The following is a 26,847-nucleotide window of genomic DNA, read 5'->3' as shown; positions in this document are numbered from 1 at the left end:
TGCAGTGTATTTTCACTGTTGAAGCAAACTGTGACCTTCCCTTTCCTCCCAGCCTCAAGGAATTAAAAATAAAACACATGCAGGCTATTTTTGGTTTCCCACACTGTTTAAAGGAAAAGCAATGCAATTTTTCAAAACAAGGTTGACAGTTTAGAGAAGTTAATAAAAGGATGATGCTATATGAGTGAAATATATTTGGAAAACTATTTTTAGGCAATTAGAAATCAAATGTTGATCACAAAATACTCTAGAATCAAGAGTATGCTAAACTCATGTCGAAATGCCCAAGATGACAGGTTTCTAGACTTTTCTCTCGAAATGCCCAAGATGACAGGTTTCTAGACTTTTCTCTCAATATGTAGATATGCAATGAAAAGAGATTAAAAATGACTAATTTTGCCTAGCTACTATTTTTAAAAAACCCTGGCTGCCACAAATGTACTATAAAAAAACATAAAGAATAAATCTTGTTTCTGTCAATGATTAGAAAAATTCTCCATGAGGGCTTTAAAAATGTCCTAGTTGGTATAAATGTGACAGCATAAAAATATAAGAATAAACCTGGTTTCAACCAACAGTGCTAGAAAACAAAATTCTCTGTGGGAAGATTCTAGAATTATTTAAGCAAATAATTTACTTAAAACCTGAAGTTTATCATTAGATAATATAGTCTCACAGCAGAAATGCCTCTAAAGAAATCTACTTGCAAGCTACTGAAGATGTATTTGTATACAAAAAGATTTCTATGGGGTGCTTGGATGGCTGTCAGATAAGCATCTGCCTTCGGCTCAAGTCATGACCCCAGGGTCCTGGGATCAAGCCTCGCATCAGGATCCCTGCTCAGTGGGGAGCCTGCTTCTCCCTCTCCCTGCTCTCCCCGTGCTTGTGTATGCATGTGCGTACTATTTCTGTCTGTCAAATTTAAAAAAAAAAAAGAAAATCTTAAAAAAAGATTTCTATGTTTATTTATAAGTGTAATTTTCATACTTTAACTGATTCTGCTCCAAATGGTAGTGTGAATCAAGCAAAACTCATGAAGGTCTTCAGTACATGTCTTGTCAAAAACAGAACATGGCTGGGTCAATGCCATTCATGAGAGAAGATTATAAAAACCCTTCCACTTAATTCCCAATCATACGATGTCAGACATGCCATTTTCCTGACCTCGAGGAAAACCAGTTCCATTACTTTAAAAGAGCTCCTCTCCAATCTACGAAAACCGTATGTTAGAAAGCCCAAAAAGCCAGAAAGATACGAAAGAGGTAGTCTCATAAAATATGTGGATAAGAGTAAAAAAAATCATGGTTTAAGAGCCAAGGGGGGGCCTTCTTAAGAAAGGAAGGAAGGTGGCAATATTTGTATCACAAATGAATTTAAGCAGATAAACACTGAAAGCATTATTGATCATTATTATCACTTGGGAACACACAAAACACAGAGCTATTAGATTAAGCAAAAGAAAACAAAAACAACTGATATTAAAAATTAAAATTTTAGCAGATGTGATACAGAAGACACAAATCTGCATACTGTTTCACAGGTTGATAACTCTCAACTTGCCAATGTGTATTCTCTGTAAAAAAGAAGAAATTCAGCATTCCAATATGGATTTTTCTCATCCCAAACATAAAGAAGTATTTTATTCATTTTTAAGTGTATATTACACCTCAAACAATCGTCTAGGTACATCAAAATTAGGTGTCAAAAATATTTATTCAGTGAAGAGTCCATTGATCTTCTATGTTAAGAATTTAAACCAGCCTAACACATTCAGTCCTTCTTTCAACGCCTTGAGTTCACTTGGGTAGACAAAGCAGTGGACGTGCCCATATTTAATCAGAAAAGACTTTGGTGCTGCAGTTCCATTGAGAAAAGAAAATCCATGTCTTCTAACTAAAGCTTATTCAATATATTACACTAGTTCTAGTATAAAAGAAGTTAATGAAACTGTTCATATCTAAAATGATTCTATAGTTCCCAAAAAATAAAATTTAAACTTTAGATTGGATTAAAACATCCAACAACTAGTTAAGTCTGAAAGCATTTACAACAACATTTTATTGCAATATGATTCCTCAAAATGGTAGTACAAAAATGAAATATGAGAAAGTAAAAAAAATAAAATAAAATAAAAGGGGAGCAACATGGTATGATAATAAAATTAAAGCACTTAGTTGCAAGCCCAAAATAAAAAGCAATCAGAACATAAGGCCAAATGAGACACATGGCTAGAATAAGATCTGAAGAAAGAGATGGCTGAGGAAATCTAGGTTACAAGGCTGATCCAGATGACAGAAGCTGAAGAAATCTTGCACCAACAATGGCGAGAACATGGGAAGGGTGAGAGCAGACAGGTGCTAGATGAGCAGAGAAGCAAGGAGGGGAGTAGAGTGAGGTAAGGTCAATCTTTAGATTACTTCATTTAAAAAAATCTTCTGTTTTTAGTTCATTTGAGTTGCATTAAAAAAGCTGAAAAATAAACAGACAGAAATGTTACAAAAATAGCTGATACGGTGAATGGCCAGTTTAGAAAAGTCTCTTTTTATTACAGTGATAGAAAATCTGCTCTGCTTTTCACATGCACCTCATTCCTTAAGAAGCAGAAGCCCCTTCGATTTTGCTCATTTCTGTGACCTTACATGTTATTATTTTTGTATTAAAATAAAGTAATCCATGTATAGAGCATATTTTAGCAAAGAAAATATCTACTTCCAATTAAGATGGCAAGCTTTTCATGCTGCAACACAAAGAATCCATTTACAACAACAAACAGCTGAAGTGTGTATTATAATCTGTGTGCAATGCCTATAATAACCAAAAACAGACAAGTGGGAAGTATGTTCTAGTCTACCACATCTTAAAAGTACAACCTTTAAAGTTGTAATAGCATGCAAAAAGGTCTAAGATTTCTATCCACATCCAAGATTCATTAGCATTACCTTAGCTTCTGTCACCTTAGTGACATAAGGAGAAGATCAATGACACTCTGAAAACTAAAATTATCTAGAAACAACTCAATATAAAATGTGAACTGAAAATGCAATACAATACTATCATTCTCTAAACCATTTTTTATAGCTTTCTTCATTACAGAAAGAGGTATCAAAATGTTCCTTTTTGTGCTAATAAAATACATGCTAAATCTATTTTTGAAATTTTAAATTCTAATGACTGTGTAATTCCTTTGAAATTCAGACTAATTAAATAAAGTCCTACACTTTCCCATTTTCACGCCCAAGCTCCTATTTTCTACCTGGAGTGCCCCTCCACTATCTTTTCCTCCACTGCCATCCGCTTCTACTTAGTTCAAGACCCTCCTCCCTCCACAGAACATTCTTGTCTTCTCCCAACCATTCCTGGGAAGGAGATAGCACTGACCTAGTAAAGTATGAGAATGCCCTGTAAAGGAAGAGACCTGAACTAAGGTTTGATTCATTTTGATCAACTTTCCAAAGTTTTTATGTTACCCTATAAGATAAACTTGCTATACACAGAGATTATGATCACACCTAGCACAGTACTACAGGGACAACAAGTACCATATCATGTATTTACTATTTCCTTTTCTAGAAACCAAACTCATTTATAATTTTTAGTAAGCAACTATCTATAAAAAATCTAAAGTGGCCAATTTCAGTTAAACAATAAATATTTTTTTATTGCAGTTTCCTACACCAATGTTGTTAACTTAGCAAAATGCAAAGAGGACTGAAATATTAGCTTGCTTTTGAGGAACAATTCAATGAATGACACAAGTCTCATTCAGAAACTAGTAAAAGGAAATGCAATGTAGTATTAACATACCTGAGATCATTCAACCAATTAAAATTTATCAGACATTAAAAGCAAGGGACTAACACCAAGAAAGGAGTCCACGATAGTATGAAATTATTCTCAAAGTAGTTCTCAGTGTGGTCTAGCTGGGGGGTCCCTGACACCCATTCAGGGAGCATTCAAAACTATTTTCATAATAATGCTAAATCGTTATTTGCCTTCTTAATCTCATTGTCTCACAGGTGTACAATGGAGTTTTACAGAGGCTACATGACCTATGATAATCAAACCAGACTGAATGTAGAAGCAGGCATGAGAATGAGAGGGTTCTATTAAGCTAGACAGTAGAATAATTTGTAGGGCATAAAACAATGCTCTTCTTGTTAAATTGGTTTTTATTTGGAAAGTATGTATTTTAATTTAAAAATATTATTTGTGTTAATATATCAAGGAGTTTATAAGTAATTTTTATATTTTTCAGTTTCATTTCTTAAAAGGTAAATATTAGACAAATATGGCCTATATTAATAAAAGCTCTTTTTGGTCCTCAATAATATTTAATAGTATAAAAGGGTCCTGAGACCCTTTTGAGAGTAGTTTGAGAACTACTGCTCTACAATAATGTTAAGATAAAAAAAAGTATTTAGTTAAATGAATACACAGCCAAATTACAAAACAAACACAAATACTCCCAAGCAAGCAAAGTCTAATATCTTTGCCATCCTAAAGACAGTCCAGAAAAAGTAGTCTGGTCAGTCAAAAGAGCAAGAGAGGAGCTAGGAGAGAACGTGTGAGAGAGGGAGGACGTTCAAACCAAAGAGCTGGAGAGAGATTCTTGGATGGATGACGACTGACATATATTAGAAAAACTGACTGAACGGCAGGCTGGTAAGAAGACGGTCAAAATGGAGCAGTGGTTACTTAAAGAGAAAAATGGAAATCAAACAGCAGGAGCAGAGGTGAGAAGCAGGGAACTTGAGCTGAATTAATGGTATACAGCTTATAGTAGATCTTATGAAGGAATTAAACTAAAAACAAACAATGCAAGGCAGTTAAAGCCGAATCCAATGACATTTAATTCCAACAAGCAATCTAACAAAGCAGGCAGCCAAAATGTCTTTGGTGCTCACAATTTTCCCAGTACAGCATATCTCATATCATAAAAATGGAGATGTTTAATCTCTGCTTCTTCTGACCTTCTGATCTGTCTTACATATGGCAAACATTTGACATGACAGATCTAAGTACATTATTGTCCTACAGTTCCCAAAAGTTAATTATGAGACAGGAAGAAATAGTTGTTGAAAACTGACCAGTTATAGTATCTATGGTCAAGGTTATCAATTTTGTAAAAACCAGTATACAATTTTATAAGCTTATCCACTATTATGCAATTTTATAAATTTTTCTGTAATCGAATTAAAATATGATCTGTAGAAACCACCAAAAAGAGTAAGAATTTTCAGGATGCTCCATGGCTTCACCTCCCCACCAAACAGGGGTCTAAACTGTTCAGCTGGGTGCCTCTTCCTCCAGGCACTGGCAGCCCTAGGGAAACTTTCTCCCATATAATCACCTCTTTATCATCACCTCCTGTTCTAGACTGTCAAAGGCAGCCACAGAAACATGGCCACAGCTACCTTTCCCCTGCTGCTGCACATTCAATCTGTGCCCCGTAACTAGGTTCTGTACTCAGAAAGCTCCTGGACGCACTTCCGTGATCTGTGGTTGTAATACGTTATATCTCCCTAAGGAACTGTGACCAAGTAGCAGTTGTTCCATGAATGGACAAAATGTTCTCAGTCCTAAGGCTCTCATATATCTTAATCTCCCACAATCCTCAGGACTGTGTCCACAAAACAAAACAAAACTGTACATATATAGGGGCGCCTGGGTGGCTCAACGGGTTAAGCCTCTGCCTTCGACTCAGGTCTCAGGGTCCTGGGATCGAGCCCTGCATCAGGCTCTCTGCTTAGCGGGGTTCCTGCGTCCCCCTCTCTTCTGTTTGCCTCTCTGCCTACTTATGCTCTCTCTGTCAAATAAATAAATAAAATCTTTTTAAAAATGTAGATATACATACAAATGCAATCTGCTTGTTCACTGATAATTTCTTTACTTGTGCCAAGTGGTCTTTCAGGACACGGTCATGGTTTAAAGGCATCTCAGTGTAGTAAAACTGAACCCATTCTTTTTGATTAAAACTATTCAAGTGATTTTAAATGTTTTCATCGGAAACAATAATAATTAGAATCTTGGTATCAGCAAAATTCTTAAACATTCACTAATAATAATGATTTTAACTTACTCCTATTTTGACATTCCTAACTACTTTCTTTTTATTATAGGTATACTACACTTTCATTATAGATAAGGTTTTTTTTTTTAACTGAGGTATGGTTGACATACAATGTTCTATTAGTTTTAGGTGTACAACACAGTGATTCAACACTTCTGTACATTTTACACTATGCTCACTTATTTGGATACCATTTGGATACCATTATTAATGGATATCATTTATTTACAGACACCATTATTTGGCTACCATTATCTGGTATCTTATTTGGATACCATTTATTAATAGACTCTGTATCAGGATTTATTTTTATTAGAAATTATCTTTTAGTTGGATATCTAAAAATGTGATTTGGAGAACCCACTGTTAATTTTAGGTTAACCTAAAATTTCATGACATGGTTACGATTTTGATCTTTATGAAATTACTTCTTTAAAATTGTATTTTTACTTCCCCTAAATACCATTTAAAACAAACTTACTCGTTTGAAGTCATTCATATTTGTTGCCTGGACTGGAGTACCAATAAAAGTAAAATATGAAATTCTTGTTGTTTCTTCTTCACCTTGATTGGACTGAACAAATATCTACACCCCCCCACCAAAAAGAAAAATAAATTACATTAATAATTGTATCCTTTTTTCACAAACATGTTTAACTGATAGTTAGATTATTAATGAAAATACCTTTCATTCTTTGTAAGGATTAACCCAAACTACACTTAGACTAGTGCTCCTATAGGGCTATTAATTGCACTGTCTGCCCTGCTAGCCTCATCCTCTCCAGGGTATCATGGCAAGACACCCAAATACCAAGTTCCAGATAATTCAGTGTGAGGGTGTGGAGGAGTCACAATTAAATTCTTTACATAGAATGTACAAAGAGTATGAAATTATTACAGTGGGCAAACCACTGCTGAAATTTTATTAAAATTGGTTTTTGGCTGAAGAAAGTCTCTACAGTTACTTCTTTCTGATACTAATTCATTCAAATTCCTAAAATATTAAAAGAAAAAAACAGTATTCGAAATCAGCTCCTAAAACTATACTATAATACAGCCTGCATTCTTTTTAAGCCTGTCTCTATACTTTCTATGTAAAAACTCCCCTCAGCATGTAAGTAGACAGCAGCTTTACTCACAGATTCATTTTCAATATACTGGATTACTATATGCTTTTAAAAAATAAATAAATAAAAATAAAACACAATACTCTAGATACTGTCTACACTTAAGAACACTGCCTCTTTTGATTTTGACAACATAGCTTCATTCTCTGATGGCATTAATCAGTTTTTGTTGTTTTTACAGGCAAGCAGAGATTCATCTCAAACTGAACTTATCAATTAAAACTTCCAAGTCTGGAGACACCTGGGTGGCTCAGAGGGTTAAGCGTCTGCTTTCAGCTCAGGTCATAATCCCAAGGTCCTGGGATGGAGCCCCACACTGGGCTCCTTGCTCAGCGGGGAGCCTGCTTTTCCCTCTGCCTGTTGCTTCCCCTGCTTGTGCTTTCTCTCCCCATCCCTCTCTCTGACAAATAACATCTTTAAAAAAAAAAGAACAGGGACGCCTGGGTGGCTCAGTTGGTTAAGCAGCTGCCTTCGGCTCAGGTCATGATCCCAGCGTCCTGGGATCGAGTCCCACATCAGGCTCCTTGCTCCGCAGGGAGCCTGCTTCTCCCTCTGACTCTGCCTTCCACTCTGTCTGCCTGTGCTCGCTCTCGCTCGCTCTCTCTCTCTGAAAAGTAAATAAATAAAACCTTTAAAAAAAAAAAAAAAGAACTTTCAACAAAATTTCTAAAAAAAAAAAAAAAAAATTCCAAGTCTACAACAGGTAGACTATTAAACCAACTCTCCATTTATCTATAATGCTCTTTGAAAATTAGCACATCAGCTTATATTTATGGCTTTTAAAATTCACCTACTTACTTTGATTACACTTTGATGAATCAAACTAGCTCACTATGACTTACACATTGATTACACTTTCTAATCAAAACTGTCATGGCATGCTTTCTATGACTTAAGTCACTGACTAAAGTTTGACTGAGATAACACACAGCACATACAGACTAGAGCCTATCACAAGATAACTATGGACAATGATTCTTAATGACAGAGGAGATTATATCAAGATGTTTGGATTGAAAGGGCTTTTCCAATAAATACCTTGCTTCCATCACTAAGTAAAGCAACTGGCATTAATTGAGAATATGCTACAAATGTAAGTCAGGAAAATATCTGATAACTAGTATTCTAGTTTAATATAACCCTTTTCGTCCATTTCATTTGGGTAGAGTATTTCAAACAAGTCTCAATTATAATCCTTCATCTTATTACTAAGTATATCCTGTGAAAAATCCAGTGAGAACCTCTGAAAATGAATACACTAGCATTCTTTACTTTGCAAAAACCAAAATCATTTCATTAAAACAAGGAAATCACAGGGCGTCTGAGTGGCTCAGTCCGTTGAGCAGCTGTGTTTAGCTCAGGTCCTGATCCTAAGGTCCTGGGATCCAGCCCTCAAGGCAACTCTCTGCTCAGTGGGGAGCCTTCCTATCCCTCCCCCTCCGCCGCGCCCCCTGCTGGGCTCTGCTCCATCCGATTGCTCTCTCTCTCTCTCTCTCAAGCAAAATAAAATCTTAAATAAATAGATATATAAGTAACAAGGAAATCACATTAGTTTAGCATGACTTGTTTGTTCTCAGTGATTCTGTGCTTGTTCCCACTTTTTTTCCTAGGTATTCCTCTATGCTATTCTAACTCTCCTACTCCCTCCTCTGAAAGACTGGGTTGGGAGGGGTGAACGGGAGGAGGGGGTGTTTGGAGTACATATGCTTGGTTTCACTATTAAAACTCACAAAAGCAATTTAAACTGCTAAGAAGCAGCTAACTTCTTTATGTAAATTAAAATAATGTAAAAGTATCTTTTAAAAAAGTCATTTTTACTGAGATCATGACCACAACACTATTAAAAACCATACACTTTAGAAGAGTAAATTGGATTTTATAATTGTAACATTACTCATCATCTGGGATGAGGATAGTGTACAAATATCTTTAGTTTAACTATAAATATTCTAGAATAAACTTTTAACAGAAGCTGCCAAATATGTATAAAGTATGTAAACTGACAAATTCACAATTTTTTAAAAAATCAATTTGTCCTTTCTCTTTAGTGCACATAAGTTAAAGAAGAAAATTTAATTAATTCATTATACATTTTTACTCAAAGTCAGGTGGACAAAAACCTACTTTTTTTAAAAAAATTTTATTTATTTATTTGACAAACAGAGATCATAAGTAGGCAGAGAGGCAGGCAGAGAGAGAGCGGGGAAGCAGGCTCCCTGCTGAGCAGAGAGCCCAAAAACCTACTTTAAAGGATCATTTAAAATCACCTAGGATATGGGGCACCTGGGTGGCTCAGTGGGTTAAAGCCACTGCCTTCGGCTGGGATCACGATCCCAGGGTCCTGGGATGGAGCCCAACATCCAGCTCTCTGCTCAGCGGGGAGCCTGCTTCCTCCTCTCTGCCTGCCTCTCTGCCTACTTGTGATTTCTCTCTCTGTTAAATAAATAAATAAAATCTTTTTTTAAAAAAATAAATAAATAAAATAAAATCACCTAGGATACTAAAGGTATCCTAGCATGAACTGCTACCCACAAACTCATTAAATACAGGTGAAATACTACTTACAGTTACACTGTTAACATTCTGAAACTTAACATAACGAAGTGGGACAATGCCATCTTCTTTAATATCATCCTCTGTTAGTTCCAGAGCTTGAGTTGGTTCACTTCTTTCTGCTTCTTCAAAATCCATAGACCGGGGTAGATTGATAAAAATTTTTACATATTTAGGACCCTGACCTATAAAATGGTAGAATAAAATTAACTGATAAATCAGCCTTGCAATACTTTCCTCCCTTCACCATTACATTCACACTATACAACCAGTCACACTCCCAAATATATGCACATACCTACCTAAAGCTTTAGGAACTTTTGGAAATTCTGAGTATTTTCATAGCCATTTTTTTATAGACATTTTTTAATGCCTGCCAGCAGTATGCTAAGTTCTATGACTACTAGATTGAAACACGTATGTACATTTGCAAACACATACACACACACAGACTTCCTGCCCTCGACTGTAGAAGCCACAGTGTGATAGACGCACTCCTACTAAGTGAGGAGGTACAGGGAAGGCGGCCACGCAGCCCTACAAGGTACCGGTTACCGTCTGAGCTAGGTCTTGCACTGCCAACAACTGGTACATTTGTTATTAAGGAGAAACGCATTACCAGTGACAACACTGAGCTAAAAGAAAATTAATTATACAAATTGCTGGGCCACCTGGGTGGCTCAGTGGGTTAAGCATCTGCCTTCAACTCAAGTTATGATCTCAGGGTCCTGGGATCAAGCCTCACATGGGGCTCTCCGCTCAGGGGGGAGCCTGCTTCTCCCCCTCCCTCTACCCCTGACCCCCAGCTTACACTCCCTCTCTGGTTCACTCACTGTCTCTTAAATAAATAAAATATTTTTTAAAAATTATACAAATTACCAAATTTCACCTTAGGAATTAAGATGTGCTAAGCTGTTACATCACATTTAGAGAATGCCTCAGTCCCTTTAAACTTCAGGGTACAATCCAAAACCTGTATTTGGTGGCTAAGTAAGGAATCTTTAAGATATTCATATTGCTTATTCATCTCTGGAGCAACTGCTTTTACAGAATTCTTGTATTTTCACAATAAAGATACAATTTTATTAGTGAAAAATATTAATACATACAAATTTAAAACAGCAAAATGAGAAGAGAATGCTACCTAATAAATAGGGTGCCTGCACTTTCTTCCAATCAAAGAAAAATCCTACTCCTCACTACCTGCCAACACACAACCAAAATAAATCAATAAAGACAGGAAAAAAAGGAGGGAGATGAATAAGGAAAATCCCTTATTTATTTATTTATTTATTCATTCATTCAGTCAGTCAGTCATTTATTTTTTAAAGATTTTATTTATCTATTTGACAGAGATCACAAGTAGGCAGAGAGGCAGGCAAAGAAAGGGGGGGGGGGAAGCAGCCTCCCTGCTGAGCAGAGAGCCCGATGTGGGGCTTGATCCCAGGACCCTAGGATCATGACCCGAACCGAAGGCAGTGGCTTTAACCCACTGAGCCACCCAGGCGCCCGGAAAATCCCTTATTTAAGAGAAAGAGAAATACCAAGTCTGGAAAATTCTGTTTACAGTATCATAATATTTATAAATAAGTTGTAAAACTAGTAATAGTGAACACATAGGAAGATCCAGAACTTTTTTATCATCTATAACAACGGAGTGTGAAATAAATCCCTCCCAGTTCTGATCCTGAAACATGCTACTTCAAACCTGGAGTCTTATAATAAGAATTGGAAGAAAGACTTTCTTTGTTTTTAGATTACGAGATTAATTTTAGAAATTTTACTTTTAGAAATAAGATAAAATTTCCTTTTTCTGTTCCTTTTGGTTTCTAGTAATACCACATTATTTGCACATTCATTTATCTCCTTGCTTTGTTCCAGAAACAATTTCACTCTTTCCAAAACAAGGAATATCTACCTCTATTATTTAATAAAAAGTTTTACACATGAGCTTAACAGATCCACAGAGCAGAAAGTTAAAGAAAAGCTGTCCATTACTCACCATTATCTGGCCCTTGAAATTTCATTGAATAAAGCTTAACAGGTTGATTAAACGCCACAGTAATAAGCAGCTGTGAAGAAAATAAAAAGTTTCATTTTAAAAGGGCTCTTGAACACCTTGAATACACACAACGGCTATTTAGACTTAAAACTTAAGTCTAAAGGGGCGCCTGGGTGGCTCAGTGGGTTAAGCCTCTGCCTTCCGCTCAGGTCATGATCTCAGAGTCATGGGATCGAGCCCCACATCAGGCTCCCTGCTCAGCAGGGAGCCTGCTCCCACCGCCCCCCTGCCTGCCTCCCTGCCTACTTTCGATCTCTGTCAAATAAATAAATAAAATCTTAAGGGGAAAAAATTGTTATTCATATATTTAAAATATTTAAAACATTCAAATATTTAAAAAAATTAAAATAATTCAAAGACAAAATATTCGATTCATAAAACCAATGTAATATAAAAAATCAGTAAGTTGAAAGTAACTTGACTAGACTGACATTTGAGAAATACAATTATCTATTATTCACATAAGGGAATGACAACAAAATTTAATGGAATAAATTAAATTAAATTAAAAATTGGCATTGGGGGGCACCTGGCTGGCTTAGTCAGTAGAGCATGCAACACTTTATCTAGAAGCTGTGAGGTGGAACCCATCACTGGCTATAGAGCCTACTAAAATAAGGTGGGGGCAGGGGGAAATGCATATGAACCTAATGTCTTGTGACCTGTGAACTGACAAGCAATTTGTCTCCCAAAAAATCAAACAAAATCCAAATTAAAATTCAAACTATATATTTTAGCATATAGCTTAACATTTTATAGAATGGTTTGTCAAGCATCTACCCACATCATTTGACAATCTGAAGACAATGCAGAGTATATGAAGAAACTAGCCCTCAAATGCACTCTATTTGGTCCAAAACTCAAGTGAATAAGACTTTTAATAGCTCTATAGTAACCTCCAAACCTCCATCCTAAACTTATTGGACTTAACTGAATTTAGAAGGCCACATAAGGGAACTAGGATATGAAATGCTGTCAGGTTGCCCTCTCTCTCTCTCTCTCTCTCTATCAGAAACCATGAATCATTTGCTCTATCTTCTTTCTAGGGGAAATCATGACTGATGTACGTATCTATGCTTCCACCTTAGAAGGAAGATTTCCCCGTCAGCAGAACTTCCAGCAGAACTTCCGGGAGGCTATGGTCAGTCAGTTCTGCTGCTATGTATCATCACATTCCATTCAGGGCACCATTTATAAGGGACACAACTGTGAACAATATTCTTAAAACTATTCAGTAAAGTAGTTATGATTAGAGTAAAAATGGAATTTGGATTTATGATTTCAGGATCACTGTGATCTGTTTGCCTTAGAAAATACCCAGACTATTTCCTTTGGTTATGTAATTACTTTTTATACTTGACCTGCAATAGTGTGTCAAAAAATAATAAGCATGACATGTTTACAGAAACTTGAACCACAGGAGAAAAGAATGGAAAGCTAGAAACAAATCAAGTCAGTAAGAATATGATACCATCTTCCTAAAGTCTGCAAAGAAGAATCATTTACCTCCTTTAAGAAAAAGAAGCATGATCAGATTATGTTTTAAGATTTTATTTATTTGAGAGAGAGAGCAAGGATACACATTTTTAGATTGAACTAAAAGACAATTTCTAATAAAAATAAATCCTGATACAGAGTCTATTAATAAATGGTATCCAAATAAGAAAGGGCAGAGGGAAAGGAGAAGCAGACTCCCCATTGAGCAGGGAGCCTGATGCTGGGCTGGATCCCAGGACCCTGGGATCATGACCTGAGCTGAAGGGAGACGCTTAATGGAGTGGGACACCCAAGTGCCCCAGACTTAAGCTTTGAAGAGTAACTTTTGTGAACATGTAGAAGATGAACTGGAATGGGAACAAAGCAAAGACAGTGGATTAGAAAGTAAGTTAAAGAAAGTCAGAGTCGGGGCGCCCGGGTGGCTCAGTGGATTAAAGCCTCTGCCTTCAGCTCAGGTCATGATCCCAGGGTTCTGGGATCGAGCCCCACATGGGGCTCTCTGCTCAGCAGCGAGCCTGCTTCCTCCCTCTCACTCTGCCTGCCTCTCTGCCTACTTGTGATCTCTCTCTGTCAAATAAATAAATAAAATCTTAAAAAGAAAAAAAAAATCAGAGTCAAGATGAAGATAATGATGGCTTCACTAAGGCAGTACTATACTTCCCTGTGACAACAATTCAGGGAAGTACAATACAGGTTTACCTCTGGGAGTGAGGAACACACACATGGGAGGGCTCATCTAGTTAGTCTCTATTTCTCAGGTACAAACTCAGTTGGGTGAGTAAAAAACATGGAAGACAGGTCAAAAATGAACATAGGACTTAAGCACAGTGAAGGCTCAATTCAGCAGTGGAGCCAATCCAAAACTCCGAGGTTCTGTGTAATGTACCTGGCAGCTTGCAGAGAACAGAGAACAAAGGTGGGTCTGCACCATCAAAGAAACTGAAACTTATAAAAAGGAAAGGAAGTGGTCATGTGCGAAGGAGAAACATAAAACCATGGATGGAAACATGATGATGAACCCAGAGCGGGCATAAATATTGATGATCCCAAGAAGCTTTAATTTAAATATCAATTACCTGTTCATCACAATCAGATTCCAAGAAGGTCATATCTTTTCGTAAACAGTTGTCAAATCCATGCTCATCACTTTCATTAAGACATTCACAGCCAGCTTTGTTAATAAAAGGCATTAAATCCATCTGAAAAAAATTAAATCAAGACTTTAGGCAAAGTATTTGAATTTGGTATAACAATCTAACAAATTAACAATCTAACAAATTTATGTTTGGTATAACAAATGTTGTTATTTGTTATATGGTATAACAAATGTTTGGTATAACAATCTAACAAATAATGTAAATATTCTTTATTAATGTAAATATTGTAAATATATGATTCTCTCTAGGCAATTTTAAAGAAAACTTCTCTTATAAAACAGTTACTAAAATTTTTATAATAATTTTTTCATTTGAATTTCTGACCGAGATCTACTACTATTAAAGCTAAATCTAGGCTTAGCTCACTTGATAAGGTATCAAAAACTAAGTCTTTAATGAAAAGATTATAAAACGTTGACTTGTACTTTTTTATTACCAGTGTTTCTCAAAGCTAAATATGCAAATTAAAATATCCATAAGATCCAAGAAAAGCCGGCCTCCCTCTTCTTGTGGTCATGTACTCTTAAACCTATATTCATAAAGAGTTTACATATAAGATGAATAACAAATAAGGATTAAAACATTTGTTATTATGGAAAATTTCAAGCATATATAAATAATACAGTGAACCTCACATCCTCAACTCCCAGCTACAATAATCAACTCATGGCCACTCTTGTTTCTTCTTTACCCTGCAAGCAGTCCCTACCCCTCCTGTTTTCAAATAAATCTTAGGCATTGCTTCATTTCTTTCAAGAACATTTCATTGTGTTCATGAACACTGCTAAGAGATAAGGACTCAAAAAATCCTCTGGGACGCGTGGGTGGCTCAGTTGGTTAAACATCTGCCTTCAGCTCAGGTATGATCCCAGGACCCTAGGTCCAAGCCCCACATCAGGATCCTTGCTCACTGGGGAGCCTGCTTCTCCCTTGCTTGTGATGCACACGCACGCTCTCTCTCCAGCTGACAAATAAAATCTTTTAAAAAATCCTAAATATTGGGGCACCTGGGTGGTTCAGTGGGTTAAAGCCTCTGCCTTCGACTCAGGTCATGATCCCAGGGTCCTGGGATTGAGCCCCCCATTGGGCTCTCTGCTCAGCAGGGAGCCTGCTTCCCTTCCTCTCTCTCTGCCTAACTGTGTTTTCTATCAAATAAATAAAATATTTTTTAAATAAATAAATAAATTATCTTAAATATTATCACAACTGAAACAATGAGTAATACTTTATTATTAGCAAATATCCATGTTTGAATTTCTTCAGTTGTCTAGTAAATGTTTTACAGTTGAACTATTAGAATAAGAATCCAAAATCCATACACTGTAGTTGGTTAATGTAGCTCAAATCTCCTTTAATCTATGGACATTTAGCACCCACAGATTTCTAATATTCTAGATTTTGCTGGCTGATTGCTTCCATGTGGTTGTCATTTAACATTTTCCTGTCTCCCGTGTATTCGTTAATAGTCCAACACAACGCCAGAGATGTGACAGTGGTCATCCCCATGTTGTTTCTGACTTTAGTAAGAGTGGCCTCTGGTGCTCCTCCATTAAGATATTACTGATTCCTTTAGGAATAAATGGGCATTGAATTCTGTTAAATGCCTTTTCTGCATATTAGGAAATCATAATCTTTCTCTTCTAGATCACTGGATTTTGTTTACTAACATTGTAAGAGCTTTACAACAATTGTTCCTAATTGGAACTGGTCGGTAGCTTTTGTTATACAACACTGTCTGGGGGACTAATGGCATTATATCTGACCTAACTACACACTGACATATTCTAGAAATATGCAATTGGAAATAAATATCACTACCTATGTAATCAACTTGCCAATGAGGAAAGAATAACAGAAAAACCATCAGACAAATCCAGATTGTGGGACAGTCTAAGACAGACGGTCCAACCTGCGCTGTGCAATAAGATAGCCATTAGCCACATGTGGAGATTTAAAATTGATTAAAAGTAAATAAAATTTAAAATTCAGTTCCGGGACGCCTGGGTGGCTCAGTTGGTTAAGCAGCTGCCTTCGGCTCAGGTCATGATTCCAGGGTCCTGGGATCGAGTCCCACATCGGGCTCCTTGCTCAGCAGGGAGCCTGCTTCTCCCTCTGCTTCTGCCTGCCTCTCTGTCTGCCTGTGCTCACTCTCTCTGACAAATAAATAAATAAAATCTTAAAAAAAAAAAAAAAAAAGGAAATATCTTATAAAAAAAAAAATAAAATAAAATAAAATAAAATTCAGTTCCTCAGTTGCACTAGTCATGTAACAAATGCACAATAGCCACATGTACCTACTAGGTACTGGCTACCATATTTGACTGGTACCAGTTTAAACTTCCAAAAAAAGGCTGTCATGAATGGAAAAAAAAAAAAAAAAGACATGTCTCCAGAACACTAAAGAGAAACAACTTAAATGTAATGCATGATCCTTGACTTGATCCTAGACAGGGCAAAAATAGCTATAAAGACTATTCTGGAGGGGTGCCTGGGTGGCTCAGTTGGGTAAGCATCTGTCTCTGGCTCAGGTCAGGATCCTGGGGTTCTGGGATTAAGCACCACATCAGGCTCTCTGCTCAGGCAGGAGTCTGCTTCTCCCTCCCCCTCTGCCCCTCCATCCCCTTGTGCTCTCTTTCAAATAAATAATAAAATCTTAAAAAAATATATTCTGGAGATAATTAAGAAAATGTGAATGTAGCCTTTAAGTATCAGAGATACTGTACCATTGTTAAATTTCTTAGGCGTGATAATGGTATCATGGTTATGTAAATGAATGTTCTTGCTCCTAGAAGCTATAGGCTAATAAAATATTTAGAGATGAACCATCACGATGTCTACAGTTTTAAATGATTCTGTAGAAGGTAAAAGTGGATAAGTACATATCGAGAAAGCAAAAACAGTGAAATATTTACAACTGATGAACACAGGTGAATGGTTATATATGTGTGTTTGCTGTACTACTGCTCTGTCAATTGTTTTGTTTAATAAATTTCACCTTTCTTTTTTAGAGGGGGAAAATCTAACATAAGACACACAGGAAGTTAGAAAAACCTTTCTATGCTTCTAGTTTGGGTTAACGAAAGATCTTACTACAAAAATTCGGGTCACTTAAGGTTTCATTTCATTTTGACGAATGATGACAAAATCTGTAAACCAAAATCTACAGTTCAGAGGTCAGAATACTAAAATACACATATAAACCTCAAGATTCAGAACATATGCAAATCCAACTTCAATTCCAGAGTGCCCAATACTCAAACTTCTGGGGGAGAGGAAGACTTGATTTTGATGGCCCTCTCACTGCCACTTAGAGCCACACTAGGTACTCTTAGCAAATATGGAAAAGAGAACATTTTAAACTTTCCCATGCTTCAATCAACGCTTTAAAAACTAGAAGTCATTACATTCACAAAAATACTGTCTTACTTCTGAATAAGAACTATTATGATTCTTAATGTTTTGAGTATCACATCTACATTTATTGCAATATTTCAAACCCCTCTAAGAGATAGGAGTACCTCTCTTACTCTGGCTTCAATCAAATTAGGAGTTCCAAAACTAGTATGTATAAACTCAGTAACTTGTATAACTTCTTAGTGTTAAGACATAACTGAAAGTCTTTAAAACCAAAATTTTATTTTAAAATTGTCAATACATTTTTGTAATACTAATACTTAGACCTACTTAAGGCTTTCATTCATTGACTTACTCCCATTTAGTTTCTATTTGTCTTGTGAGAATGATGACATTCTCAGAAACACATTACCAAAATCTTAAATATTTAATAATCTTGTAGACATATAGTTCAAAACTTTTAATGTTTTGACTGACACCTGATGGAAAAAATGAAAATGTTTTTAATAGCCTTTCACACCGTATGCATAACATCTGCATGGAAACTAAATTTTTTTAATTTCTTAAAACTTCATTTTTTCCTGCTTATTTCCTACCTGAGGTCATAACACTGATAATCACACTTAGCTGATGTGTAAAGAAGTATCCCTCTAGCTAAACTAGACTGTTGAGCTCCTAAGACCTTTTCATGCAAAAACCCTTAGTAAATACAGGGGAAAAAAAATACAAAGATATAAACACAACAGTTTACAAGTCAAATAATTTCCAAAATTTTCCAAAAGGTGTCACAAACCTGACTTATACAGCACGCTCATACTTTCTAACTGCATATTACAATTCCAAATTATTACATAACAGTTCTATTTTAAATAGACATTAACTGTCTCCCTCAATTAATGCCAGTACAACATGTTAAACACACTTTTTGAAGACACAACCCTCAGTCCCCCACACACAAAAAGACTTTCTCATATGTATCTGACTGGAGTAGGAGTCTCCTTATTCAGCAGGAATTTAAGGAACTTTACGTAAAGAACGTGTAGTCCATGACATCGATCTGCTTTACTGTACTTGATACACATTCTTTCATACATCAGCTTTAACTAGAGGTAATCACTATTTTTAAAAAGTTCATTTTTTATCTGTAACTACAATGAACTTTATAACAAGAAAAATTAGGAAAGATATATACAAATATATATTTTAGTATACAGGATTAACCAATTTGTATAAATGAGTCAGTTACCATGAATTACTTCTGAATTTTGGTCCTTCCTGAATAGCTCTTATGATATAGATGCTGAATTATAACCATTTGTATTATGCAATTTTCAAACACTTTTAAGTTCCTAAGTCTTCAAGTTTTTAGTTGAATAATAACTTACTCTCAAAACTCAGAAAAACATATCCAATAGCAAAGTCACATATGAGCCGAAAACAAATTAAATAGGTTTTTTTTTTTTTTTTTTTTTAGCAGAAAGAAAGAGGTGCCATAAAAGAAGGGATACATTAAAAAGGAGAGAAAAGCTAAAAGAAGCGGCAGGAAAAGGAGTCCAGCATATAAAGATCACACATTAAAATTTACATGTCATTTTACTCAATTGTCAAAACCTGAAAAATTTTTCCAACGCACATTTCTTCACATTTTTGGGAAAAAATATATGTATGTATAATTTTTAAATTATGTATAAATAAATCATATATTATATGTAATAAAATGAAAATTAAATGTATATATAAAAATATACACATTAAAAATGATTAAATGTTTAAAACTGGCTCTTAAGACAATTCAGAAAGTAGGTTTAAAAAAGAAAACAAGTAGCGAAAAGAATTATTTAAGAAAAATTGTTTTTCATGAGGGCTTAAGATTATAATGCATACAAGAGAAGCAATACCCAATAGTCAGCTAATGAAATTACTTTTAAAGATCTTATTTGAAAGTATTCTTAACTAGCAAAAGATAACAGTCAATATCATTTTAACCAAATAATGAGAAGAGATGTATCATGATTTCACTTTTAAGTCTACCTACATAGCCTTTTGGAATATCTGTGTCCTCATTGCTTCCAGGGTCATTTTCTAAGTGCTGCTTGATTTTTTCTTCTAATCCAACAGCATCTGCTCCTTGATACTGATCAATTCTCACTTTGTTTCGAAAAAACAGAAATGTAGGTGTTGCTGATATATTGTTGGTGGCAGCTGTTCCCTAGAATTGGCAAGTTAGATACTGTTAATGATTAAAATTTACCTTAAATCACGCTGAATATTCATTCTACATCTCTATAGAAGTTAAATATCCAAGCATGAACAAAACCACATAAAATAATTTATTCCCAATTGTTATTTAAGAAAAAACAGACCTACTACTGAGGGCACAACTACATTACCTTCAAATTCCCAATGAAGAACAACATGCATTTTTATCAATTTTAGTGTTAAACACTTAACCCCCTAGTAGAACAATTAGCTTCCAATACAGAAATTATGTTTTATACCACCAGGCAGAGTTTTCACAAGTACATGCTGTTTCTTAAATGGAGAAGCCCAAAAGGGTATTGACATGTCAATGCTACTAGGAAAAAATCAGATCTGAACAACAGTAGCCCATCTCTCCATGAAAATGAAGTAACTTTACTCAACTCTACTCATAGAAATGGCTTCTGACCTCCCATCAAATACACTGCAACAACTACCTTTTACAATTCTGTTCCAACTCCACTATATTATAAAACTAAGTACTGAGTGGAAATGAGCTAATTAACCACTGACTCATGACTTAAACTTTTCATAAGTGTAAAGAAAATAGTAAAGCAAATATGTCACCTTGCATATTCAAATACTATGAAGAGATATCACTACATTGTTTAAAGAAAAAAAAAGCATAAAGTTTACATAGAGATGCCGTCTCTAAACCTCAAAAAATTTTTTAAAAAAGACAACATGATTGACATTTTAGAACAGTATTGTCCAAAAAATATATAAGACATAAATGTGGGCCATACATGTGATTTTAAATTGCCAGTATCCCAGCATTTTAAGCAGCCAATATAAAAAAGTACAGAGAAACAAATGAAATCAATTTTAATAATATATTTTAGTAAATCCAATAATTGCATTGTCAACACACCGTAAAAAAAAGTGACATATTTTACATTTTTTTCATACTAAGCCTTCAAAATCCTATGTGTATTTTACACTTATAGCACTTCTCAATTTCGATTTGCCACATTTCAAGTGTGTAGTAACCACATGCTGCTAGTGGCTATCATACTGGAAATAAAACTCCAGAACAGAGCTCCAGAGAGACAGTGAATACTGAAATAAGGGCCAGTAATGGGAGTCCAGTAGTATGCAACAGAAGTACTAAGCAATATTACAGGATTTAAACCAAACCCAAACTACTTACTACAAACTATTGTAACATTTACAAATTCTTTTCACACTCAGAAATGTATCAAAGACAAAACCTCACCAAAAGGGATCCACACAGCTATTCCTTAGTAAGAACCAAAAACAACATTTTCAGTGTTGGAAGGAACCTTGAAAATTTTTTCCCATTAATTCCTCCCTACTTCCACATATGCAAACATAGAACTGTCACAGAGCCATTCAGACTAAGTAATCAGGGCAATCTCCCAACAACACTGCGGCTCAATGGACAGTAATTAACACTTTCAGGTTTCTGCTGAGTATGCAGCTTTGAAGCTATGATTACAAACTAACCCGATCAATCCAATTCTAACTACAATCACAAATTCTCTGCCATGGCTTTCAAATCAAACAATGCCTCAGCAATAAAAGATACTACTCTCAATTTGCAAAAGATAAACAAAAAATGTAAAAAAAAAAAAGGACTTCCAGGGGACTGATTTAGTTCAATAGCTTATTAGTTTTATGTCAGAAAGATATTAACAATTAATACAGAAGCAATTAATACTGAACTACCCTTTTTAACTAAAGCAGCCACAATAACATTTATAATTCATGTCCATATAACATTTCCCCATCTTCAAAGAAGTACTATGTGCATAAAGAGAGAAACAAAGGATGATAACAATGTTGAATTTCAAACCAATGAAAAATTTTTTTTAAAGGACTCCTTTCTCTTACCTGACACTGATGTACATCAACTTCCAAGAACACTGCCTGTGGATACTTATTACTCATAGAACTGAATGCCGGGGCAATCCTTAAACATGGTCCACACCTGTGAGAAAGGTAAAAAACATGCTTGATAAAAAACAAAAAGAAAAACAAAACAAAACAAAAACCCCACAAAAAACTGTACTAATTTATACTCTGAAGAATTTGTTAAAATATGAAATTAAACAAAATCTCATCATCTTAGCTTTGGTCTTTCTAGTCTCTTCCACGAGATTATTTAGATATACTTGCATCAATACCACACTGTCTTAATGACTACAGATTTATACTAAGTTTTAAAGTCTAATAATGTTAAGTCTTCTGTTTTCTCACTGAGAACAAAATTAAAGATGGAAATAAATAAAAGGAGGAATATACTATGCTTATAAACTGGAAAACTCAACAGTGTCAACCTGTCAATTCTCCTAAATTTGACCCTTAGAATCAATGGAAAATCCCAGTAAGTTTTATTGCCCAAGTTAACAAGTTTAAATTCTAAAATTTATAGGGAAATACCAAAGATAACCCAAGCCATTCTGAGGTTCAAAGCTGAGAAAATTGCATTACTGAATAATAAGAACAATCACAAAGCTTTGTAAATTAAGAGTGTACAGTATCAGTAAAAGAATAAACAAACTGACCAATGTAAAAGAACAGGTCCAGAAACAAACCAATCCTACACAGAGTACCTATTTATCAAACATTTGACAGAGCACTGCAGCGGGGAAAGGATGGTCTTTTCAATAAGCAGTGCTGTGTCAAGAGGATACTCACATGGGAAGATAAATGAATCTTGGCCCCCATACCTCACACCATATACAAAACCAATTCCAGATGGAATTGTTCTTGTCATAGTAATGGATGACAGATCTAAATATGAAAGGTAAAACAATAACAGTTTTAAGAAAAAAATACAAAGGATATTTTCAAAACTCTGGAGTGACTTCTTTTTTTTTTTTTTTTTTTTTTTAAGATTTTATTTATTTATTTGACAGAGAGAGATCACAAGTAGGTAGAGAGACAGGCAGAGAGAGAGAGAGGAGGAAACAGGCTCCCCGCTGAGCAGAGAGCCCGACGCGGGACTCGATCCCAGGACCCTGAGATCATGACCTGAGCCGAAGGCAGCGGCTTAACCCACTGAGCCACCCAGGCGCCCTGGAGTGACTTCTTAAAACACAAAAAACAGGGGTGCCTGGATGGCTCAGTGGGTTAAAGCCTCTGCCTTCAGTTCAGGTCATGATCTCAGGGTCCTGGAATCAAGCCCTGCGTCAGCAGGGAGCCTGTTTCCCCCTCTCTCTCTGCCTGCCTCTTTGCCTACTTGCGATATCTGTCAAATAAATAAATAATATCTTTAAAAAAAAAAAAAAGGAAAAAAGGGAATAATTGATATATTGGAATATACTTGATAAATGGGAAGATATCAAGACCTTGTGTTCATCGAGATACCATTTAGAGAGTGAAAAGACCCCACAGAGTGGTTAAAAAAAAAATCTGTGAAACATATCGAAAGGCTTATACTGCTAATATGTAAAGAATTCATACAAATCAGTAAGAACAAGACTGACACCCAAAAGGAAACTGGGTAAACTCTTAAACCAGTACATGACAAATGAGGTTATCCTAACAGTCAATAAATATGAAAAGATATCTGACTTCATCTGTCACTAGGGAAGCTTGGGAAATGCAAATTAAAACCTCCACCGATATAGCTAAAACAAAAAAAAAGTATAATAGAGCATTACCAAGAATATGGAGCAACTGAACTGTTTCATGACTATGCAAACTTTAGGGGCATAACCACTTTAGGGGTAAAGAAAAGAAACTGTCAGTATCTGCTAAACAACGACCTATGCCTACCTCATATGCATGTCTAAAGTATAGAAACAACAGAAACATCTACATATGTTTGCCTTAGGGCATTTGAAAAAAATATTGATAGTAGTAATATTTCTAATAACCAAAAGTGGAGACTACTTAAATTTCTATCAACACAGAATGAGGAAATTAATTGCAGCTACTCATACTGTGGAATACTATAATGTCATGCAAAACCACAGATTAATTCACAAATAATACTGAGAAAAGTGGTGCATCATATGATTCCATTTATACACAGTTCAAATACAGACAAAACAAATCAATGGTACTATAAATAAGGACAAAGGTTATCTTTCTGAGAGTTAAAGACAGGACAGGGTCATGGGAGATATCAAAAGGCTAGTTATGCTCTGTCTGTCCAGAAGCTGATTACATGGGCATGTGTGTTCAGTTTACAAAAATTAACTAAGCCATACATTTATAATTGTGCATTATGTTGTATCTCAATAAAAATTTAGACAAAAACCTTAGCAACAGCAGACAGGAGCACAAGGAAAAGCAAATTCTGAATCACAAAATGTTCAAACTCACTAAGGTTCATCCCCAAGCTGTGATTATCTCTCCAGTCTTCAAATTTTTTTTTTTAAGATTTTATTTATTTATTTGACAGACAGATCAGAAATAGGCAGAGAAGCAGGCAGAGTGAGAGAGAAGGAAACAGGCTCCCTGCTGAGCAGAGAGCCCAATGTGGGGCTAGATCCCAGGACCCTGGGATCATGACCTGAGCTGAAGGCAGAGGCTTCAACCCACGGAGCCACCCAGGCGCCCTCCAGTCTTCAAATTTTAATCAGTATATTCATCCCATGCCATCCTTAAACCTCATACCACAAGAGCTAACAAAATAAGCAATTAAGTGCTTTAATATTAAGCTTGGTACTTCTGAAAGTAGATTTTTGGATCTTCTCCTCAAATAAGTCCGGAGACCAAATTATAAAGAAAAAAACATTTACAGTCACTAAACCTATGTTTGTTAAAATACTTTTCCTTATCAGTAAGTCTTAAACATTACAGATGGGAGTACCAACTGTTAGATCCTTTCTTAAGGGCCATTAATTATGATTTGTCCATTTTAAATGAACACAACCCAAGATTCAACAATCTCATTTCTATACATCCATACTACCTTAAGGTTAACTCATTTTCGCAATATGTATAACAAAGTTCAATGCAATGTTTACTATGATAAAAAAATTAGAAACAATCTAAATGGCAATCAAGAGAAAAATAGTTTAATATGGTATGACACATACATACCAGGGGATAAGGATAATCTGTAAATCTGTACTGTTTACAAAGATGTGTATATATATACACATTAGGTGTGTCACACAATAATCAGTTAATTACTTCTGCAAGGTAGGACTGGAAAAGGAAGAGAGTTTAGGGGAGACTTTAAATTATTCATAATTCTGTATCTTTTTTTTTTTTTTAGGATGAACAGGTACCTTTATTTTAAAATATTAAATAACTCGAGACTGGAGAATTAAACACTAACTGCATTTAAACGGGTGTCCCAAATGAAACAGAGCTATCTATGCTACACTACAATACACTCATTCCTGGAAAAAAAATCTCCATTACGCAAAAGCATGCATTCAAAATAAGACTTATGGGAAAATTGGACTGAGGCAAACCATTTAAATCGATGTAACTTTGTAAAAATATCCCTAAAAAAAAGGAGTAAAGTACTCAGGAAACACTTTGACAGTTGGGCAGGTGGCTCAAACCTAGAGGCTACCTCAGGGAATATTTTAAAAGAGTAACAACGGATGTGTGCATTTCAGGTGCTATGACAATGCAGGTGGAAGCAGAGCTCCAGGCCATGGGGCTGTGGGAGGAAGCGCAACACTGACAATGAAGTCCTCTTGGGAACAAGTGTTGGGTACAAGTGCTTCTGTTAAACTGTAATAACTCTCTTAAAATAAACGTGGAAGAGGGGTGCCTGGGTGGCTCAGCTGGTTAAAGCCTCTGCCTTTGGCTCAGGTCATGATCCCAGGGTCCTGGGGTCAAGCCCCACATCAGGATCCCTGCTCAGCAGGGAGCCTGCTTCCTCCTCTCTCTCTGCCTGCCTCTCTGCCTACTTGTGATCTGTCAAATAAATAAATAAAATATTTTTAAAAATAAATAAATAAACGTGGAAGAGAGCTTGCCTGTATGGCTGAGGGTTCTTCTTCCTGCTAAAGGTTCTATTTCCATTTCTGTTCCTCACTGCCTAGGAAAAATAGAATACGAACCAACAGAACTTCCACACTATACTGACATCATGCTCACCAGGCATGTATGAGCTAACAAGTGTTAAGAAAAAAAGAAATTCTTGTATCTAAAATAACTGTCCTAAGACAACTGTTCCCTTTCAAACTTTAACCTTATCTAGATCCTCTGTTTAATTTCAGTTAGCCATCACAGGTTGTAACTGTAGTCAAAAATCAAAATAAGCCCTGGAACACAAAAGCAGAACGGCATACTTTCACACTATAATCACTCAAATGAAACTGGTTAGTTATTTTAAGATGTTTGCCTGCTTAACATTAGCTTTAAGAATAAACTTAAATTTCCATTATTAGCTAAGCTCCTGAACAAGTCACTTGATTGCTCCACATAAAATGAGAAGGAACTGGATTCTCTAGCACCTTTCTCATAGCTAAAATATTATGCCCCAAGGACACCTGGGTGGTATAGTCAGTTGAGTGTCTGACTCTTGTTTTTGGCTGAGGTCATAATCTCAGGGTTATCAGATTGAGCCCTAGGTCAGTCTCCATGCTCAGTGCAAAGTCTGCTTGAGACTCTCTCCCCCGCCCTCTGCCCCTCCCCCACTCCTCAAATAAATAATATTTAAAATATTATGCCCCAAACACAACTGAATTTCATGATCATACTTTCTTCTCTTGTGCAATCCTTGACACTCAACCCTCAAATAATACATCATCACAGAGCCTCTGAACTTGTAAATATGACCAGAGATCATCTAGTCCAGAGGTTTAAAAAAGAAAGTGAAGAAAAAGT

General features: G+C 35.7%; 1 protein-coding gene across 3 annotated transcripts in view; it reads right to left on the bottom strand.

The window, feature by feature from the left end:
• Positions 1–26,847, bottom strand: part of TXNL1 (thioredoxin like 1) — a 35,188-nt gene that overhangs the window by 1,442 nt on the left and 6,899 nt on the right. Inside the window, exons 2-8 of one of the 3 annotated variants that reach the window (XM_032310821.1) lie at positions 21,934–22,030; positions 19,856–20,029; positions 14,386–14,508; positions 11,753–11,822; positions 9,763–9,935; positions 6,552–6,656; positions 1,531–1,573 (exon numbers count right to left, since the gene is read on the bottom strand). In XM_032310821.1, coding sequence (XP_032166712.1) covers positions 1,535–1,573; positions 6,552–6,656; positions 9,763–9,935; positions 11,753–11,822; positions 14,386–14,508; positions 19,856–20,029; positions 21,934–22,030 — 781 coding nt within the window. In that variant the 3' untranslated portion in view covers positions 1,531–1,534. Of the gene's footprint in view, positions 1–1,530; positions 1,574–2,180; positions 2,470–6,551; positions 6,657–9,762; positions 9,936–11,752; positions 11,823–14,385; positions 14,509–19,855; positions 20,030–21,933; positions 22,031–26,847 lie in introns of those variants that run through there. The other 2 variants (XM_032310823.1, XM_032310822.1) reach the window with 2 other exon arrangements.

This window comes from Mustela erminea, chromosome 13, assembly GCF_009829155.1.
Source record: "Mustela erminea isolate mMusErm1 chromosome 13, mMusErm1.Pri, whole genome shotgun sequence".
Taxonomy (NCBI): Eukaryota; Metazoa; Chordata; class Mammalia; order Carnivora; family Mustelidae; genus Mustela; species Mustela erminea.
The sequence above is the reverse complement of the archived record's forward strand: the minus strand, read 5'-3'. Positions and strand labels throughout refer to the sequence as shown.